Source organism: Aricia agestis, chromosome 22 (assembly GCF_905147365.1).
Source record: "Aricia agestis chromosome 22, ilAriAges1.1, whole genome shotgun sequence".
In the NCBI taxonomy this organism is placed as follows: Eukaryota; Metazoa; Arthropoda; class Insecta; order Lepidoptera; family Lycaenidae; genus Aricia; species Aricia agestis.
The window spans coordinates 8,763,277-8,779,362 of NC_056427.1; the positions used below are offsets into that span (position 1 = coordinate 8,763,277).

The following is a 16,086-nucleotide window of genomic DNA, read 5'->3' on the forward strand; positions in this document are numbered from 1 at the left end:
CGTACCGAAATTGGCCGCTGTAGGTACCTAATTTGCTCGGGTTATTAAGGAGCATAACAATGCAGTATCACGTCGCACTTGTCTCTGTGTTGAGCTATTTTGATTTTCAAAAATACAGCTTTTACTCTGCTGCAGCGGTTTTTAAAGTTTTGTCGGCGGAACCCTTTTAATAAGTGATATTTTTGCTCTATAACGGAACGCTTCGCGCGCGAGTCCGACTCGCACTTGGCCGATTTTTATTAGTAGATGGATGACGTGTTATGTGTAAAAGCGCATCGGACAGCGTTTTTGTCGAGTGGTCTAAACTCTTAGTCTAGGGTCTCCATTGTCTGTGCCAACATTATCTTCTCAGGGCCCAATCTATAAAGACAAATAAAAAAAGACGACATCTTTTTACATAGTTCAAGTGTCTAAACACACTGTGCCGGATTTCCGCGGCGGAAATTCCGCATGTCATACAATATAACGCGAGTCGCAACGGAATTTCGGCATGGTGTGTCATCGGTCATTTAAAATACATTGCAGGCGGAATCAAGCCGAACTTCCGCCGCGGAAATTCGGCATAGTGTGTTTAGACTTTAGACCATAAAGTTAATATACCTAGCGGAATAGAGCAACAATCTCGAGCTGTCAAACGAAACCAAAATTGATTTACATCTGTGTGTACGTATACACTTACACAAGCATGATTGAACATGAATTCTATGAGATGTGCGGCACGTGCCGACTGGACGTCAAAAAAAGAGTTCTGCTGTCATGTATCACACGTCTCTTTCTACCACGCAGTGTTACTGATAGTGACATCTCTCTTGCTCAGGCCTTTGTTTCTCTATTCCGCTAGGTAAGTATATTAACTTTATGGCTCAGACACTAAAATAGTCTATTAGTAATAACCTAATAAAAGATTTAGCATAATCTTTATTTATTAGTAATAGATGAAGATTATGCTAATTTTTTTTGGATAAAACCCGCCCGCAACTCCGCTGCGCCAAAATCCGTTTATCGCGCGGATACCGTGCATTTTTCCGAGTTAAAACATATCTTATTGTTCTCGGGACTCAAAGTATCTCCGTAACGGCAGGCCTGTCCCACTCGCGCCTTTAGGTATCGAACTGTAAGTACCCCTTTAAAGGGGCAAATCACAAGGGACTCACAAGCGAGCGGTGACGCGCGCGCAAGCTTTTTTCGTCGCATATATCTACGTACTGATTTAACCGCTGTGACAGAATCATTATTAATCTGATAAATATGAACAATTGAAAAAAGTCAAACAAATATTTCAATAAAGTAATTTAAGACTTTAAAATACAAAAAAAGATAAAAAAATACACAAACATAGCAAATAAACCAATTTGTTACAAACAAACCGCATACTACTACCTATACTAAACACAAGTTACTATGTTTAAGTTGTAAAAAATTCCTGACCAGCTCCTACACTATAATCGAATATAAAACTATTATAAAATATACGTTGAGTTACTAAAATTTGATTATTACTATAAAAAAGTTTGCTATTAGTAGCTCTATAGTAATTAAAAGAAGATTATTTTATTTTCTAAAAGGTGACAATCTTGATTTCGTCAGAAAGGGTATCTCTTACGCGATAGAAAGAGAGCGCACATGTAGGCAAATATAATTGTAGGCACCTAGCACTGCGCGGTCGGAATTTGAACTTTATAGTTTCGCAGCAAGAGTTGTTATTTTTTTAAACGGGTTTCACGAGTTGGACTTCTGTTGGTACTACTAATATATATTCTGTGGTAACGGCAAAATCTGTTTGGGCGTGAAGAGGTGACAGACAGACTGACACACTTTCGCACTATAAAATTAGTATGGTAAAGAATAAACATGGCTTTACCATTATACGAAAGATTTGATTCTTCATTTTGTAAAAAGTTGTATGGACATTGGACAATGTTCTGAACTCTCCGACTCACACTTGGCATCTCCTACTCCTCCTACCTTTCTTCTGATTAGTTTCGTTGCGGGTCCCAAGACAGATTTAGCTTGTCCCTCGGGCACCCCTGACGGCCTGAGATCATATCAAAGGGTTTTCGTGGTTGGTTACCACTGTTGATCCTGGCGACACAGGAGTTGCAGTGGTGGGAATGTGTGGTGGGCCTTTACCCGTTAAAAAAAGACTCACACTTGGCCGCTGTACGTAATTTGCTTGGGATTAGGTAACTTGAAGGAGCAAAACAATGCGGTATCACGTCGCACTTGTCTCTGTGTTGAGCTACTTTGATTTTATCACCTTGGGCATCGCAGACACAATAGATTTTCAATTGTTATGCGACAGATGGCTGCCGCTTGGGGATTGATGGGTGCTCAGCTGAGTTACTCTATTGCAGCACTTCTCAAACTTTTTTGGTGGTATCAAGAAATAACATTTTTGACGGCCCCCAAAAAATAATGTTTTGTCTTTGAAGGAATTGTCTCCATTGCGTCTGATGACATTTGTACACAGCTTGTCAACAGTTTATGTATCGCTCGCGAAACCCCACAAGGACTTTGCGGAGACCCAGGGCCGGGGTTCGCGGAGCACACTTTGAGAATGGCTGCTCTACTGTATGGTGTTATACTGTGGTCCTATTGAGTTCCACTCTACTATGGGCTATGGCAGCTTCCGTAATTTGTTTTGTTATTATTATTTTATTGAGCAAAAAGAAATACTATGGACGCGTATGACGTAACAGCTGTTTCTATCAAAACATTAGATTTTGAGCTTTATCTCAATGTGTTTGGGTGCTTATTCCTATGGCTGGTGTGGTTTGTGGGATGTTGAACTCTATGCAGTCGTGTTTCAGTGTATTTTCCTTTGGGTGAGTTAAAATGTAGGGCGATAGTAACCTAAGGGGGTTGGTGGGGTAGTTACGAGGGGGGAAAATTGCAGGCACCGGTGTTGCCAGTTTGGGAGATTTTCCAATAATTTAGGGAAAATATCTTATGGAGGTTTGGACTTTGGTTTCTTTTTGGCGATTTGATAATTCAGTATGTTAGAAAAGTTGTTTTGAAGTATTAGGTGATGTATAGGAAATACAGATTGCTTGTTATAATTATTATGTATTGTAATTTTTAATGTTACTTTGTGTTTGTCTTTAGTGAGAAATGTTTTTGAGAGCTGGTAATACCGGCAGTTACTTGTGATTCTTGTAGTAACTTTTGTTGTTTTGGACTTTGAATAAATATTTGTAGATCTGACCGGTGCACGGTGGTCGGTGTTGTAGTTGATTTAGGTCACAGTTAAGAAATTAGAAGAGGGATAAATACTTGTAGGTCGATTCTGTAACAGTCCTCATAGTAAATAATAATATTGTAAAATATGCAAAAGTGACTGTATGTTGTTACCTTTTCACATCCGGTAACAAAACCGCTGAACCGATTTTGCTGAGAGACATGGAGGTACTTTGAGTCCTACTAAAGGACATATCACATAGGGTACTTTTTATCCCGGAAAATGTATGGTTTCCGCGCGATTAACACACTCACGCACACACAGTCAAATAAGTCAAACTCACCACGCACGTCGGTGGTTAAATAGACAAGGCATGATATTAAACACAAGGTTGGCATAACTGGGCCTTAGTTATAATTAAAGTTAAGTTATCATTAATCTCTCTGAATAACCGTTAAGTTTCGGGGAGTTGTAAGTATTAGCCCGGGCGCGCACTAGCGGCCAAGCCGCGGCGGCCATCGAGATAGATACCTTAGTATGAAACCGCCATAGACGACGCGCACCTGGCCGCAACGCGCCCAGCGGCCACACCATACTTTCGATGGCCGCCGCGACCTGGCCGCTAGTGCGCGCCCGGGCTTATAGTTGGCAACAATATAGCTCTAGTGTGCGGGCGGCCCCGGCGCTAGTGTGCTGTAGTGGCAAAATGTACGATTACCCGGGGGTTAGGTTAGTTAGTTGTGGCCCTTCTGAGGTAGACCGGCCGGTCGTGGAGGGAGTCCTATGTTAGACATATCCAGGAGTCAGGACATCACTCCGTATACTGGCTGAAGGCAAACCGCAGGCGGTAATTTTCCCCCGCGCATAAAAAAAAAGGTTAGTCGGAACTGTCGGGTCCTCTTACTAGAGGACCCGACAATCCCAAAAATTAGTTTGGGAATCCCTGGTGAAGGTACTCCTTCACCAGGGATTCCGGTTCAGGGAATTTTTGGCGCCCCCTTTGTTTCACCTACTTTTAAATTGAAGCCTCTACACATCGTGCCCATTTTTTTCTGGGTCCCACACCGCCCCCCTTTAAGCCTTCAGCGCCCACATGGGGGCGTTATCGCCCACTTTGGGAAAGGCCGACCTACACAATTATTGGGAGTTCTGAGTCGTGTTAGTTGGCAACACTGCGCTAGTCTGTTTGCGGGCGGGCGCGGCGCGCGACGTGTGTCAGACCGCGCGATGGCCAAGAAACGGGTGAGGCGGTGTGTTCAGTGTAATTGTAGTGGCATCATGTACGGTTACACGGGGAGTAGGATGCGATGCTAGATAGTGGACTGTTGTAGGGGGGTAGGCCGTAGGATAGACGCTTTAGTGGACTGTGTTGACGTAGTGGTACAGTGATGAAATGTACGGTTATCCCGGGTGTTAGAAAAGTAGATTACGGGCTGAATGCTGATTTACATATTATTTTACTTTGATAGTGTGGTAGTGATTTTTGTACTATTATCTATTCTGTGGTAGTGACATAATGTATGGCCTCCGTAGGAGAATGTTAGTTTACGAGGAGTTTTGATTTTGGCCGATTTTGGTAGTGTTGTGGCGGTACCCACAATTCGCCTAACATTCCTGCATCGCGCTATCGAAGTTTTCTAAGCGCGTCGGTATATATGTACAACAGCTGAAATGTATCACGTGGGCTCTGGCCTCTCTTGGCCACCACGCACATTCCCACAGTGTCCTAATGTGCGATTATCGGGGCTAGAATACTAGATACCACCAAAAACATTTCATGTGCAATGTTGCCGAGACGACCACATAATGTTTACCCTGTGGATTGCGGAAAAGATCTCATGTAGAGCCAAGCTTCTGAATCTCTTTATTCTCTACTGACCCTATCTTAAACAAATTCTACATACCAGTAAATATGTACGATTAATTCAGATTTAATAGTGGACTTTGTAGATGTAATGGCATAATGTATGGTTCCCATATGGGTAGGAGTATGGTGGTGCCAACTGGCTAATTTTGTTAGTGCCATAATGGGCGGGCTAGAGTGCTTGATTTGACAGTGGACTTGAGTAGTGATAATGGCTGAATGTGCGGTCCCCGTCGGTACCTACTCCAACATTTTACGGAGGGAATACGCTCTCTTCTTGAAGGGTTTTTTTTTATGAAATAAGGGGGCAAACGAGCAAACGGGTCACCTGATGGAAAGCAACTTCCGTCGCCCGTGGACACTCAGCATCAGGAGAGCTGCAGGTGGATTTCCGGCCTTTTAAGAGGAAATAGGGTAATAGGGGAGGGTAGGGATGGGAAAAGAAGAGAATAGGGGAGGGTAGGGAAGGGATAGGGTGTTGTTGGCAATGTTTATACATAATATTAATATTGCTGCAAAGTTAAAAAAAAAAAAAGTGTTAAATGTCAAAGTTGTGTATCCGATGAGATTTAACTTCTTCTTCCTTCCGGTCTGTTCATAAAATGGTGGTGTGCGCTAAAACGTGGAATTGTAACAATCCTTATAAATAAAAGACTAGTGAGTTTTCTAAGTGCTGCTTTTCATTTATAATAACTTCATAGGGGATTGGGACTCCGGTAAACTCACTCACTCGGCGAAACACAGTGCAAGCGCTGTTTCACGCCGGTTTTATGTGAGATCGTGGTATTTCTCCGGTCGAGCCGGCCCATTCGTGCCGAAGCATGGCTCTCCCACGTTCGCAGGTCGTATAGGAAATACTGCTGGTGACAGTTCGTTCCACAGTCTTACAGTGCGGTGCGAGTTGTACAATGTACAGAGCTAATGAGGCTTGATGGGTTAATAAAAGAATTTGAATTTAATTAATGCTTAAAATCAGACACAAGATGGGAAAACAGTTTTCATTGTAAATCTGAGAGTACCTATAAAACCTCACTCGAATGAGACAGTTAAATAAAACGAACAAAAACCCTCTGTGTTTTATAGTTATGCTCTAAATGTAAAGGAAGGACAGAAATAGACTTCCAAAAATAGGTCCTTTTGTAAATGATAATTAGGAATCGATTTGCCTTTCATTATCACAACTGGTCAGGGCCCTGATTTTGACACCTCGATATTCGAATGCCACTTGCTTGTGAGTTTTGAGACGTTAGAATTTTTAGAATTGCACCTTACTTTTTATATGGTCCATGTAGCTGATTTACTTTTCAGTTTCTGTGAGACTCATTTTTGTTTCGGCATAAAGTCCGGTCGCCGAATAGACACAATTTTGGCCAAGCGTACATGCACTACTGTTAATACAAGAATTCGCAAGGACATTAACTGTAAAATGTAATGATTCTTATATATACAAAAGTGATAAAAGTGAAAATACTGAATAAGTACAATAATTGGTGACAATTTGGAAGCGGTGCATCCAAAATCGGTGACGTCTTTGAAACCAGATGCTGCTATGGGTGTCAGGAGCAGATATTTGGTGATTTTTTAAATTGTTTTTGTTGGTATTGCATGCTTTAGTTGCACTGTACACAGCATCTACCCTTTCCTGGGACTCAAAGTATCTACATACCAAATTTCAACCAAATCTAGATAGACAGACAGATGCACAGACAGACCGATAGAGTGACCGACACACTTTTTTCTTCTCGCACACTTTTTCTATCTCGTTTCCACTTATGTGAGCCGGATGAGTAAGAGATCAATCACCGAATATCTCTCTATTCGGCGACCGGACTCTAGATATTACCTGGAAAAGTAAAAGATATTTCAGAATTCAGACGTAAGTACTAGGCTAACATAACAATACGACGAGAGTATTATGTCACGGCATTGTGGTGTGACGTCATAAGAGTGTGCTCGCTCGCGGCTCTGTGACATCTGTCACTCCGGTGACAGTTCTGGGGCAGCTCCGGCCAGCTTGGAGTACCATCAGAGTAGACAGAGCTAAGGAGACCTCGACTTCAAACAATTGCTGGCCGCTGGGTATGGGTATGTAAATGCTAAGAGTCCCGGGAAAGGACGTAGCATACTTTATATCCCGGAAAAATGTACGGTTCCCGCGCGATAAAACGTATTTTGGCGCAACTGAGTTGCGGGCGTCATTTAGTTATTACTAGATGACGCCCGCAACTCCGGCGCGCCAAAATACGTTTATCGCGGAGAAACCGTATATTTTTCGGGATAAAAAGTATGCTATGTCCTTTCCCGGGACTCAACATCTTCATACCCAGCAAAATTGGTTCAGCGGTTTTGGTGACATACAGACAGACAGACACACTTTCGCATTTATGATATTAAGTATGGATATGGCGTATAACTTTTAAGCGTCCTTGACTTAAAAATGAGAGAAATATTTTGTGTTTTCGTTTGCTTAAACCACCAAAAAGAGATGCCCAAAGCATGTCAAAACAATATAATTCGCCTTTGTGCTCCCGGACTACATACAGTACACAGCTTAAACACAGAGTGCTGCAAAACTAAGTGATAATACTTTAGTGTTTAGATTTTAGGGTGTGTATGTGTCCCTTGTAATTTGTATAGAGTCAGTGTTAGAAAGTAGAAACGCTGAAAAAGCAATTTTTTTTAAGGCGACGCCTTGATAATTTGGCTGTAGCGATATTTTTCTCAGCAATGACTAAAGCTAAGAAATAAAATTCAACAAGTCAACTTGTATAACACAGAATAATCAATCAAAATGACCTCTGTAAAAATGGGATTCCTATTTTGCCAACAGAGGAGAGTGATTTAAGCTTCCAAAATTTGTACATACATTGGTTCAAGCTTACACTTTAATTTGCCCATAGCTTATATGAAATGTATTTATGGTTTTAAATTACGCGACAAAAGTCGCTTCGCCCTTTCCATTTTTTGCTGTTCCGTTGCTTGTTTTCTATGAGAGGCCGGGCCGGCCTCTCATAGAAAACAAGCAATTTAAAACATATCCAACACGGTTTTTTACTTCAACGCGGCGTCACCTTAATGTGATTTGTATGAAGTCGCCCTTACTTTTGTAAAAAAAATACAATTTCAGCGCTGCTACTTTCACAGTAAACTCTATACAGAGTGTAACAAAAAGTAGCAGCGTTGAAAGAGTTATTTAGTTTTATTTTTGTTTAGAAAAATTCGTGACGGAATACAAAAGTCAGAAAAAAATGTACTGCTTGAGAGCTACTTTCATAGTGAACTCTATAATTTTATCTTATATCTTTAAACGAGCAATTCTTGTATATACAATGCGAAAAAATTTTTCACTTTTGTATGGAGAAACTCGTGACGCTCGGGCCCTTGCCCATACAAAAGTGAAAAAATTTTTTCGTCTTTCAGCGCTGCACTTTCACAGTGAACTCTTTACAAGGAACTCGTATACACCCTAAAGTATTATCACTTATTTTTGTTACACCCTGTATATATATATAATTAGAATCTCGGAATCGGCTCCAACGATTTTTATGAAATTTAATATATAGGGGGTTTCGGGGGCGATAAATCGATCTAGCTAGGAATCATTTCTAGAAAATGTCATTTTCATCGGATACCGAGCAAAGCTCGGTCAAACAGCTAGTATGTATTATAAATGCGAAAAGTGTTTGTCCTCGTCACTCCCAAACCGCTGAACAGATTTGGCTGAAAGGTATGTAGATACTTTGAATCCCAGTAAAAGACATAGGATACTGTTTATCCCGGAAAAATGTACGGTTCCCGCGTAACTTTGGAACAACGAAGTTGCATGGCGCAGGCGTCATCTACTCTTTAACAATATTATTGTGCGATGATTCAAAAATGATTCCTAGCTAGATCGATTTATCGCCCCTGAAACTCTCTATATACTAAATTTCATGAAAATCGTTGGAGCCGATTCCGAGATTCCAATTATATATATATATATATATATATATATATATATATATATATATAAGCCTCTCTAGGCTTTATTTGGAATAGAACGCTTATTATTATATTTACTTATTTATAAGAACAATTAGTGAGGCCTCTCTAGGCCTCACTAACACTTCCTGCTTTCTATAGTGTTCGAAAACTTAAAATGCCAAAAAATATATTTTTAAAATTCTTAGCATATCATAGGTGTACTATATTAATATTTTGTCTGCCGAATTTCTCTCTATCTCGCGACCGGACTATAGCAACACTGTATCATATTTCTAACCGTTCTTTTGTCTTGTTTCAGGTTTGCATCAAACAGTCTTCGGTAGTATATACGTTTAGACCCGAATATCTGAGAGTGCAGGTAACCTAAAATATAGCCTATGTGTTGGTGAGATAGCCTATGTTGGTTCAGGCTTACGTAGAAGTTAGAACTCATGCTATCCTAGTCCTTTATATGATACAGGCTACAGCGCTACTTTTACGAGAATTTACACATAGGCTAGTGTGCTGTGTGATAATATAGATTATAGCCTATGTGACAATGTAATATTGATTCTAAGTTCACTTATATATAGATAGTATGCTATCCTAGTTCTAGATATCATGATACAGCGCTACTCCTAAGAGAATTTGCACATAGACTAGTAGGCTAGTGGGATAATATAGCCTAAGTGACATCATATTCTAAGATTACATAGACCTCATGCTGCATGCATCCTAGTCTTATCTAAAATAATATATAAACAAGTTGCATCCTTAAGAGGATACACCAGGCCCGAGAGAAATTGAAAATAGGTATTTGAAAATGTATTGCTGTCTCACCAATCTCAAGTCTCCCACCGCAGAGCGCGATAAAGACAACACGACAAAAGTTCTAATAAAAGAACAGAAAATCTTCGATTCGTTGTCCGCTGATTCCTTCTCCAAAACTTAACCGATTTATGTACTTTTTTCATTAAGAATTAAAGCAAGGCTTGAGCTGTGTTCCTATGTTTTATTTTTTTTTGTATATTCTAGCCAGTTTTGTTTTCTGGGTGTTTGAACACAGAGGAAAATCTGGCCATTTTTTTGGGTTTTTGGACGTTCTTATCTTTTTTAATAATTAAATTATGAAAAAAAAAAAAGAAAACATAGGGACATGCTAATAGTGGCCATAGATATTCAGGAAAAAAATCATAACTCTACCGGCATTATCCAGGGAGGAAACAGGGGACAGCGTTTGTATGGAAAAATGGCGGTGTGGACTCCTCTTAACACAAAGGCTAGTACACAACTACTACAGTACAACTCTACTTTTTGGAGTCTACTTAGGCTAATTATTATGGGAACAAACAACTTATGTGACAAAACTTTGATTCTAAGTCCATATAATTAATATTCCCATAGGTCTCATGTTACCCTCGTATCGGTGGGGAGGTATACAACCACGCTCTTAATGCATTTCTGCCGTTTTCGCGTCCCATTGAGTAATATGACAGACCATAATATTAAAATGCATGACGACTCCTCAGAGTTGTTAAGAATGTGTCATCAGTCATCACCGTAATGTGTATGTCTGATGATGATGTTTATTATTGTAAACGCCGCGTCGCCGTCCGCACCACGTACTCTTCAGCCTCACTGGACATGTGCTATATTTATCCCATCCCCTCGGACGCTGCCAGTCCGAAGGTAGATCTTTCGTAACGTGGTATACTCGTGTATACAAGTATAACGGTGATTTCGACGCGAAAATCTAGTCTGTACCAGTTTCAACCGGTTTCGGGCGGTCAAAATCCGGTTTGAAGCGGTGAAAACCAGTTTTGAGCGGTGAAATTTAGTTTTGAGCAGTGTAATTGCGGTTTTGAGCAGCGAAATACGGATATGAGAAGTTATATTCGGTTTTGAGTAAAATGAACTTAAGCAATGAGAAGTAGTCCGTTGTAGTAGTGTATTTTAAGGAGTTTGAAGGAGTTTGAGAATGTTTTTGTGGTGTGGTTCGACTCTAGAGCGGGCGCTGCGGGCGCTGCGTGGAGTACCTACAGTATGCAAAATACGAGGACCCTGGACCGCATTCTGTGAATGGGGTTGAACTCAGAAAAGCATGCAAATTATGATTCTGAATGTTACCAGGAGTTAAATGGGCCAATACGACTTCTCACAATTCAGAATCATAATCTGCATGTTTTTGAGTTCACAGAATGTGGTACTCATATCTTGCATACACAACTCTACCCAGAAGTCAGAGCCCGTTCCATTCTGTGAATGAGGTCGTGACAGTTTGGGCTGTGGTAGTGTTGCCGGTTGTGATTTGAGCACACAGTCGGTAAAAACACTGTAATAACACTATCTTGCTTCACTCTCATAACGTAGTGGGACGGACGACCGACTGGCGAGAGATCAGGCACAGGACCGACTTTACATAATACATGTCCATCCGACGCATGAATCCTCTTACTTTAATTCAGACAATCAGGTTATCAGCCTGCATTGTCCTAACCAAACTTGGAAATAACATCCAACGTAGGAATCGAACCCACGATCTCCGAGTCGAGAGATACGCTCTAAACCACTTGACCACGAAGGCGTTAAAACACTATGGTGTGTCAACAGGCGCACATAACACCAAGGTTGTGCTATTTACGGTGCAGATCGAAACTATCGATTGTCATGGTGAATATTTCATCGGCGGCTGACCGCTGACCTGCTCGCGTCTTATGTGTCCCTGGTACACGAGCTATGTCCATTAGGTCCTTATAGAAAGCTGAATGGGATTTTCTGCCACCATGACATCCTATAGATAGATGACATCTGAACTCCGTTGCGCCAAAATTTGTTTGTAGCGCGGGAACCGTACATTTTTTCGAAACAAAAGTATCCTATGTACGTTCCCGGGACTCAAAGTAAAATCGGTTCAGCGGTTTGGGCGTTAAGAGGTAACAGACAGACATAAATGCGAAAATGAGTCTGACTGTCTGTTAACTCTTCACGCTTAAGCGGTTGTACCGATTTAGATGAAATTAGGTATGGAGATACGTTGAGGGAGGCTGATCTCCTGATTGTCTGATAAGTAAGATGATCCATGCGTCGGATGGTCATGTAAAAAGTCGGTCCTGCGCCTGATCTCTCGCCAGTCGTGTCGGCCTTCTGTCCCACTGGGTTATGAGAGTAAAAGGAATAGAGTGTGCACTTGCGTACTGCGCACACACTTGGCACTTTAAAATTACTCCTATGGTGTAACTGGCCACTTGGTTGTGTGGTTAAACCGGTGTGGGAGTTATTATATTATACACGACTACACACAACTAAGTGCCCCAAAGTTCACGGCTTTTGGGGCCTTTCGACACCCATTACACGGGTTATCTGTTATCTGCCTGATAAGACAACGACCTATGTATAAACATTAAACATGTGTAACATCGGAAACAGTGCAGCGTTTTTCCTTTATGTAAACTGATGAAAACGAGTTAGTGCATGAGAGTGGGTGTAAATATAGTCTGGACGCAGGATGGAGAGAAGTTCGTCCATTGACCTATAACTGCTTGTGCCTTTCATAGGTTTACTAAATATATTAGTATGTGGTTCACATAACGAAACGAGACACTAATATTTTTGTCTACGAATGAAACAGACAGCGAATAGGTCGATGAACGAATTTCTCTTTATCTGGCGACCACTCTTTAGCGCTTGTGTTTATAGCAGGCTGTAATTTATAGCAAGGTTCCACTTCGTAATTCGTTCAGTAGCTTAGGCGTGATAGCGTAACACAGTGCATTTATACGATCGTGTTATAGTGTAGATAATAAAGCGAAAAGGTTATCGCCATATTGGATTATGGCGGTTTATTTTTACTTGACACGCTTAATATGGCGTGGTGTGAGTTGTAAATGAAAGAGATAGAAATAATTTAATGTGCTTGATGTATTAGTATGAGAGAGAGGGAGAGAAAGATAGAATATAACACAGAGAGAAAGAAAGAGAGGAATAGCTTTTTTAATATTTTAATATTCTGTTTTTTAATCACGTAATGCGGTCATGGGCGTACCGAGGGGGGGGGGGCAGCTGTCGTCCCCCCCTGGATCATGTTGACGTCCCTACTAAGTATATTTAAATCTAGTACTTTTATCTATAAAAATTAAGAAAACGAATTTATATCATTTATTTGCAATACAATATTTTTACAACTAAAAATTATTAACATTTTATTCTTTATAAACACCTAGCTTATAAAAAAAGTCTGATTTGCCCCCCCCCCCCTGGCCCAGAACCTGGGTAATTTGCCCCCCCCCCCTGGCTCAGAACCTGGGTACGCCCATGAATGCGGTTCACTATGCAATTTTTCAAACGCTCAAATCTAAATACAAAGCATTAATTTTCTGCCTAGATTCCCTAGACATAGACACATATCATCAAAAATTATATTACCTATTATTAATATTAGGCTGAAGGCTTTTAAAAGAGCAAACTAGATTTTTCATTGTTTTCGACGCTGCTTTCTGCCACTTGCACCTGCGTTTGTGGCGCCGCGTTGTGCGTTTTCGTCGCTGTATTTCACTGCTCTCTAGTCTCTACGCTGCATCTGCGTCTCTGTACAGATACTCGCCACGACGATTTCATCCGTATTCGTGCCGCTGCGTTTTTCTACTTGCAATCCACGGTTACGCTTGACGCTGCGTTTTGCTGCTAGCATTCGCGTTTTGAGCGCCACGTTACGTTACGAGTTACGACGCTGCCTTTTACTACTCTCATTAGCGTTGGCTACTGCGTTTCGACGCCACGTTAAACTGCTTGCCGCGTCGCGTTTTGCTGCTTACATCTGCGTTTTGCCGCTTCGTTAAGCTGCCCGCGTCGCATTCTGCTGCTCCCGTCTGCGTTTGCGTCGCCGCGTTTTTCTGCTTCCACGTGCGTTTCACCGCCGCCAAGATAAACCCGCAAACGATGCGACACCGCGTGCTGCCGATGCTGGCGCCGGTGTTCCTGTCCAAGCTGTGGCGGCGCCGGCGACGAGCCAAAGCGATCGAGAAGCTGCACGGGGTAACGCACGCGACAGCCCCGATAGTGTGCGTCGACCCTTATTAGTTTTTGTTTTGGTGTTTTAAAGCAGGCTATAAACGCAAGGGTGAACCTGACAGGTTTGCCTGTGCAGTTACGCCTATCAAAGTTGAGCCAAAACCTATACAGTTCTGTAACATACACGCTCCGGTTTACCTGAACAGTTGACCTGTTTAGGCAAACCTGTCGGCTGTCAGGTACGCCCTTGTGTATATAGCCTGCTTTACTCCCCACGTAAAGTCTTTCTTTCTTCCGAATCGGAACAATTTTTGTCAGGGCGCCTGCATCGGAAGTTCCGATGAACGCGCCTCGACAAATATTCAACTCAAATGCCACTTTATGACATTTGCCATTTGTTTGCAATACAATTTGCATTCTTGCATCTAGCTTATAAAAAAAATCTGATTTGCCCCCCCCCCCCCCCTGGCCAAGAACCTGGGTTTATTGCCCCCCCCCCCCCCCCCCGGCCCAGAACCTGGGTACGTCGATGCTCAACTATATTATGTCTCTGTCCCTCTCTTTATCTGAACGACCAGTAATATCCGATTACTTTTTTTTCAATCTTTCTATCAACTCGCGCTCCTCAATCGACGTTACATGGAATATTTTCCATTTCCTGACTTTTCTAGTGTTTCTATGAAAAACGATTTTATTCAAAGACTCTGAATAGGTATTTCTTTATTCTGTGATTTGAACTCTGGAGCGAATATAAAAACAGTCCTGCGGGGCTAAAATGGTCGCTTTGAAGAATCATGATATGAATCATAATATGATTCACTTTTCTAAAATCGCATAATGCAACTCTGCTTGCAATTATTCATTTCTGTATTTTTGAATTTTGTACTGATTTGACATTTGTCAGTTTGACAGTTACTATGATTCTGCAAGTTTCTTCAAAAGGGGTTTAGTAGTTTTTTAGATGGGCAATTTTTAATTCTCAATTACTTATAATTTTGAAGCCGTTTTTATGTTTTCTCAAAACATTTTATGTGTAGTTAATCTTTATTTATATTTAACTCTTATAATAAAAGTTGTAATTATGTTTTTGTTAGTATATGGCAGTATATGGTCTCCCTGGGATTATTAAGATCCTGTATGGATAAGGAAATATTGTTAATTACTTGTTGACACAAGTGTCAAGACTAGGCTCAAAATATATAAATGAGAAGTAAACAAACAGATGATTAAGGTTACTATATAGTCTGGTTGGAGGATAGAAATAAATTTGTTTATTGGCGTAGCCGTTTTTATTTCACACACGTTTGAAAATATTGTCATCCAGAAACGAACAGGCAAGCTGCAATAGGTCAAAGGACGTATTTCTTATTATCCTGCGACCGCACTGTATATATTTTGTTCTCATACATTATAATAGTTTTGTTCTTAATAACATTAGGTAATTTATAAAGACGTACTTTCTTTTCTTTTAATTAAATTTCGCTCAATACAGACAAGAGAGACAAGATAAACGAGTGACGCGATACTGCACTGTTTAGCTACTTTTCTAACACAGCACAATTATTGATATCGTCCGACGTGTTAACACGATATCTGACACATTATCGGTCACGACATCCGACACGACATCGTGCACGATATCTGACGCTTCACATCTCATTTCAGAGCGCGTCGGAGACGTCGGCGACGGCGGGCAGCGGGTCGGGGGGGACGCGGGTGTCGTCGCGCTCGCGGGCGTCCGAGGAGCCGCATATCGGTGAGTTGTGAACCTCCTGTGTGGTTATGTGTTCCTGGTAGTTTTGGTGCAAGAGATCGGTTGAAGCGTAGAAGATACTTCGACCTTCTGTATACTCATGTGATCCTGGTAGTTTCAAAGACAATGTTTGTAGATAAGAGTGGAGAGATATATATTATAATATAATTATAGTCTTAGTAAAAATTGGAGTGAAAATTAGTATAGCACACACTCCTTGCCCCCCAAAAAGACCTAAGGCTCGGCTTGACCGCTACACCGCGATATTACAACTTACAAGCAATCAAAAGTAAATAGATCATTGCATACATATGGTTCAGT

At 41.1% G+C, this 16,086-nt stretch overlaps 1 protein-coding gene across 18 annotated transcripts in view; it reads left to right on the forward strand.

The window, feature by feature from the left end:
* Positions 1-16,086, forward strand: part of LOC121738112 (serine/threonine-protein kinase MARK2-like) — a 154,033-nt gene that overhangs the window by 98,000 nt on the left and 39,947 nt on the right. For 16 of the 18 annotated variants that reach the window (XM_042129961.1, XM_042129957.1, XM_042129958.1 and 13 more), the window contains one exon: positions 15,678-15,768. In XM_042129961.1, coding sequence (XP_041985895.1) covers positions 15,678-15,768 — 91 coding nt within the window. Of the gene's footprint in view, positions 1-4,390; positions 4,421-6,576; positions 6,616-9,324; positions 9,385-15,677; positions 15,769-16,086 lie in introns of those variants that run through there. The other 2 variants (XM_042129962.1, XM_042129964.1) reach the window with 2 other exon arrangements.